Source organism: Saccostrea cucullata, unplaced genomic scaffold (assembly GCF_032062105.1).
Source record: "Saccostrea cucullata isolate Sc308-1 unplaced genomic scaffold, CSIRO_AGI_Scuc_v1 ctg3497, whole genome shotgun sequence".
NCBI lineage: Eukaryota > Metazoa > Mollusca > Bivalvia > Ostreida > Ostreidae > Saccostrea > Saccostrea cuccullata.
In genome coordinates this window covers 115,001-120,933 of record NW_026940468.1, presented here as the reverse complement: position 1 = coordinate 120,933, position 5,933 = coordinate 115,001, and the positions used below count along the sequence as shown (strand labels likewise).

General features: G+C 32.3%; 1 protein-coding gene and 1 long non-coding RNA gene across 2 annotated transcripts in view; both read right to left on the bottom strand.

The window, feature by feature from the left end:
• Nucleotides 1-1,290: 1,290 nt before the first annotated feature.
• Nucleotides 1,291-4,385, bottom strand: LOC134255463 (uncharacterized; the record flags this gene model as incomplete). Its single annotated transcript, XM_062738006.1, has 4 exons — nucleotides 4,148-4,385; nucleotides 3,939-4,028; nucleotides 3,654-3,797; nucleotides 1,291-1,368 (listed from the first exon to the last, which is right to left on the bottom strand). Coding segments are annotated over exons 1-4 (550 nt in total), but the record flags the coding sequence as incomplete, so codon positions are not given.
• An 803-nt stretch (nucleotides 4,386-5,188) lies between these two features.
• LOC134255460 (uncharacterized) overlaps nucleotides 5,189-5,933 on the bottom strand; it is a 7,446-nt gene continuing 6,701 nt past the window's right edge. The window contains exon 3 of the long non-coding RNA XR_009989553.1: nucleotides 5,189-5,418. This is a non-coding gene — a long non-coding RNA (uncharacterized LOC134255460). The remainder of the gene's footprint in view (nucleotides 5,419-5,933) is intronic.

The following is a 5,933-nucleotide window of genomic DNA, read 5'->3' as shown; positions in this document are numbered from 1 at the left end:
CCCCTACTGATGTATAGTATAAGGTGTCCTCTCCCCCCCCCCACTGATGCACAATAAGGTGCCCTCTGGTCTCCCTACTGATGTACAATATAAGGTGTCCTCTGGTCCCTCTACTTATGTACAGTACAATATTAGGTTACCTGTAGTCTCCCTACTGATGTACATTATAGGGTGACCTCTGGTCCCCCAAATGATGTACGATAAAAGGTATCCCCAGGTCCCCCTATTATGTGCAATAAAAGATTACCTTCTGACCCCTATTGATTTAAAATGAAAGGTGACCTATGATCCCTCTGATGCTGTACAATATAAGGTGACAACTGGTCTCCCTAATGATATTAAATATAAGGTGGCCTCTGGTCCCCCTACTGATGTACAATGTAAGGTGATCTTTGGTCCCCCTATTGATGTAAAATATTAGGTTACCTCTGGTCACCCTTTATTATTTTCACGTTTTTGCTAATATATATATTAGAAAGTTGATCTTTATAAAGTTATAAATATGATTATTTTGGAATAAGACAAAGAAAATTGTCTATCATATAAAATTCAATTAATATATAAGGTGACCTGAAGTCTCCGTATTGATGATATCGACGAATTTACTTTTGTGCCTTTAATGCCTGGAGAGTTTCTAGAATGTTTTATTACTACGCAAAATGACGAACTATTTGCGGGGGACCCCAGGTCCTAGTTCAGCGTACGTTTTATCCTTCTGCACTCCGAATATTAATGTGACACAATTGAAACCCAACTCGGAGAAGCTCAACATTCCGGATTTAACACTCAGTATATGACTTTTTTGATAACCATTTATAAAACTAAGGCGCCGTTTTCAATGTGAATTTTGCAAGTAATATACCACAAAGATAACAAAGTATGAGTTAAGAATAAAATAATTAACATTTGCGTTAATTAGATAAAGTTAGAGAGGTCCGAAAAAGGGGCCGCTGCACTATGCTTAAGTGGAAACATTCTTTCAAATATTGAAGTGGCGCAGTGGTTAGTGTATCTGCTTTAGACTCGCGGAGTATTCGACTGTTTGACGTGGAGACTGGTCCTTCAAATGGGATAATTTCAATATCGCAGTAGTATCGAAAATTGCTTAATGGACCCGAGTCACAGGCATTTGTCAAAACTTGTAGCACTCCATCGGTAAGTTGTAGCATCTCCATCCATGAGATGAAATATTCTAGAGAGGGATGTTAAACAACAGCACCAACAAACACATAATTGAAAACTCTGCTACATATATATAATTGGCCATCAACATTTGACCTGTATACTTACTTTGAAGGTAAGATGTTTTGCAGAGATTCAGAGCAAAATCCTGTCGTCTTTTGTACTGGAGGAAGCCATAATCTTTTTCTTTACAAGAAAAAAAAATTAAATTCTTATCATTTGTAGTCTTAGAAAAAAAATCGAAGGATAATATACTAATATTTTGGCATTTGCAAATATTTCACAAAGATGAATTTATTTGAGGGAAAATGTGTTAAGGGTTCATGGGCCATATACTGACTGAATCTCACGGCGATATGATATCTAGCCTATACGAGGGTTGTCCTAAAATTCCGTAGACAAGCGTTGTTTTGTAGGAACCCTATGTCATACATTAATGAAACTTCGTATATAAATTTAACCAACAATATTTAATAAATTTATGGACAAATATGGAGTAACTACAAAAATTGTTCCACTTTAAAAGACACATTTCATTGTCTGGTGTAGGAAGGCGCAATACCCAAAAATTGCAATTAATGTTTGGTATATTATATTTAAAATACTACGAAAAAGTGATTACTATCTTCTATTTTTTGAATGGAAGTAAAAATTCTAAATATTGTTTCTTTAACTATATTTCCTTAAATTTTGGTGTTTCTGCTTTGATAAATATTAATTTCATAACGTTTTATTTTCATGGGGTTGAGATCTGACTTTTTAAAAAATGGCGGCTGCGTTGATACAGGCGGCGCACTGGACTATGTTCAAGTGTTTCGATCCTGAATTCACTCTTACAGAAATGTACAAGTCATAAATACTTGGTAGATTAAGAAACTTTTCTCGTCCTTAGTATTTAAAATGACTAAAACGGTTTCTCTATGTATGTGTGAATAACAGTACCTAGAATAAAAGATAGAAATAAGAAATGAGCAAGAGTTCCATTGTGCAACTCCATTACAGAAAACAGACGAAAAGCCCAAAAATAATAGCGTTTTCAAATAACTATTATTTAATACCTGTACATGAATATACTCTGTTTACATATTTTACTGTTTGATCACATCTTAGTAATTAAGATATTTCACACTTATCAGTATAATCGTTTCGTGTAATTTAAGAATTTGATTCTGGTAATTGAAATTTTTCCTTTAAAAAATTGAACCGTTGAAATGTATTTTTTGACGTTGCAGATTGCTCCGTGTGTTAAGGAACGATATCACTTTAAATCTTCTAACTCGAAAAGTTTTCAAGTAAACATGATAAAACTTCGAAATTTATCTGCGAAGAACACGCTTTATCCATCCTGAAAATTTTATTAAGATACATTAATTTCTTTAAAAGATATGAGCTCAGTCTACGAAATTTTGGGACAACCCTCGTACATATTTCTTTCACAGTGGAACTGGTTTCGTTAGGTCTAGTTTGATGGCGATAATAAAAATAACTTAAATAAAACATAAGTTTTTTTCAATCAGCAAATATCCATTATGTCTACCTTTGGGTTAACTATGGTTTGAACGATAGTATTAAAATTACATCAATCATTTTAACCACAATTCCTATTTCGTATGTAAACTGAAACAGAAGATTACAAAAAATTTCAATCAAAATATTTAAGAACATTGTTAAACAGTACATCATTCTCATTTTCCTAGCTTTATTCACAAGGATATTCTGAGCATGATCGCAAAACATTTAATGTAAACATTCAAATATTTATAGAAGACAAGCTTCCAAGTTATTCCAGTTCTCGGTTACTGCGATTCAGACATAGTGAGTCTAAGCTAGGGCTGTATATTTACTTTTATTGATATTTTGGTCTTAAATGTCAATGTAAGAACAAAATGACAAAGTTAAAAAGTTCACCGGGAAAAAACATTGTTGGTATCTGATCCAATCTACTAAAAAGTATATGTTCGTGTTGCCGACTACGTTCATTTCACAGTGAACACTTGAAATCTTGTAAATTGTACCAAATTACTTCCATTTCGGTTTTATGATGAATGCTGAGGTTGAATTTGGAAACAGTGGTATTGAGAAAGATAAAATGATGTTTTAAAATGAAACAATTTTAGGTTTTGATAACAGAGCCCGTAGAAATATTTATAATAAAACTGTCTAAGCGATATGTACATAAACCCTTAAAAAGTACTGTGAAATTAATTAGACAATTTTGAACAAAGAAGTAAATTAACTTAATGCTATAAAGATTCTGTAAACATTATCTAATGATGTTCGATAGAACTTTGCCAATTATTGCCCTGGGATTTATACCTTTAAGTGTTTGTATTTGTATTAATTTCTTAATCATATTTCACTTAAAGGAGAAAATAAATAAATTTAAATAAGGGTGATGAATGAAGATTTCTGTCTGACAAGTAGGATACACATATATTCTAGTGCCTTAGAACTTGAATAATGTTTTGTACTTTTTTGTTCTTTAAGTCCTTCTTCATGGATATATTTGTTGTACATGGCGTCGTCTTGATGGTATTTGTCTGTGGTTATTGTGATCTCTTTATTTGCATTCCAATTTTCTGATATATCTGGATCATTTTCAAGGCCAACGTGCTCTAAAACACCATTACAAGAGTAAATTATAAAACATTTATATTCTTCAAAATTTAAAATCAAAGTCTAATCATTGTTAAACAATACTGTATTAGTCAATATGGATGCACAAATAAAAATACTAATAGTTTGTTATACTTCACCATCAGACATTGTTATTTTCCTCTTTCTGTTTGTGTGTTCTTGATTGACATTATGCAACGGCAGCATCTCCCCGCCATACTCATTAGATGCTTAGAAAAAAACCATGTAACTAGTAAAAAACTAGGTACAAGCTCATCTTGCAACAATATTTACAGATACCCCTTATATTCTGTATAAAGAAAATACAGGACAAATTTAAAGTATTTACTATTAAGCAATGATTCTTTTTCAAAGATGTTGACATTATCATTATTTCCAGAATGTTTTCTTCTGAAGAATGTTTTGCACCGCTTTCTTTTCCACATAATCGTTGCAATTCCAGAAATGATCCCTAGAATGGTAACCGAGGGGACCAACACTGGCACCAAATGTATCCCTTCCTGCACTTGTATAGTGTGATCCTGAGAAATAATTGTTTGGGATGTGGATACCTCTTTACTTTCCATTGTTGTAGCTCTAAAGGGAAAGAAGCCCAGTGTACAAAAATTATAAAATCCGCATTGTTGCAAAACCGCGCACTTGTACTATTAAAATTCTTTTGATTCATTAATATGGTGTTCAAATAAAATGCAGAGTTACCGATTCTTCAGACAAATTTCCTCAGACAGAAAGCATTTCAAAACGGGCTTAATACGAAAGCAACTAGGGTCTGTAATGAACATTAAAAACACTAAATAACAGAAACGAAAATAAGGGAAAATGTAAACAAAAGATACAGAAAAACGTTCACCAATGAGAGAGAGAGAGAGAGAGAGAGAGAGAGAGAGAGAGAGAGAGAGAGAGAGAGAGAGAGAGAGAGATTATCCAACATTACATGAGATCATACTGAAAGTATTAATGAAAGTTAGAACACGAAAGTTAATAAAAAAAAAAACTTACAGTTATATAGCTCGTCCGTGAAATAATGTTTATCTGGGCATCCATAAGTAAAATGAAGACAGGTATAATTATCCAAGAAAAAAGAAGAATCAAAAATAACACACTGGCCTGTAATACCAAAAACATTTAATGCATTATTTTTCAGTTTGTTTGCCTATTTAGTTATCAGACAAATTAAAACAACTTTATCTTACAATCCAAATACATGTTATATGAATGAATCTCAAAAGGATAAACTGTAATGATTTGCTAATTTTTTCTATTGATATATAAATTAGAAGGTTACAGATGCATTGCATTTATGCTTATTGAACAAAATGCGGAATTAATATTTTTTAAATATGATAATAAAAGAACAAACATAATAGACCTTGAATGATGTAGGATATACTAACCTTTTCCATATATACTCCTGATCTGTGGATAACAGAACTCCACCAGTTGTGATCGGTCTCTGGTGGCCACACAGTGGTATCTATTCTTGAAATCTTTAGATTTCATTGTACAGTTCAGTCTCATAGATGCCGCCTCCCATTCAGTTTTGTTGCTAGGACAGACATCAACGGTGAAGACTGGAAATTCTCTTAACCCACTTGAAAACTACGAATACGAAAAGAAGGTAAAATGCGATTTTGGCTTTATTGTGCCCTAAAGATTTAAAGTTCTTTAAAAGTTATAATGTTAGCCTTGACATAATTATGTACATGATAAATCAATAAAGAATATTGCATGAAAAAGAACCATGTTTGATTTATGGACTTTTTGAATTTTTTATGCAGAAAACATTGAACATGATTCATTTGTCTGCTTATCTTCCTTAAGCTGCCGTTGCTCACTTCAGTTTTTGATATATTATGTAAAATGCCTTAAAAAAATCACTTAGATCAATATCTTTGTAGGCAATCATCATAGTCAAAGATTTCCACGAGGAAAACAGTTCTTTTGAATAATAATAATAAAAAAAAAAATGAATGCATACTCAATACTTATGATTCTGAAAATTTATTTTAGGCCCATGTTTACGCCGTTCTCACTTTGCGTGGTATTTTTATAACATGTAGACACCATCTCAATCTTTGTCTCAACAGCATAATAATTTATCACCAAAATTACTT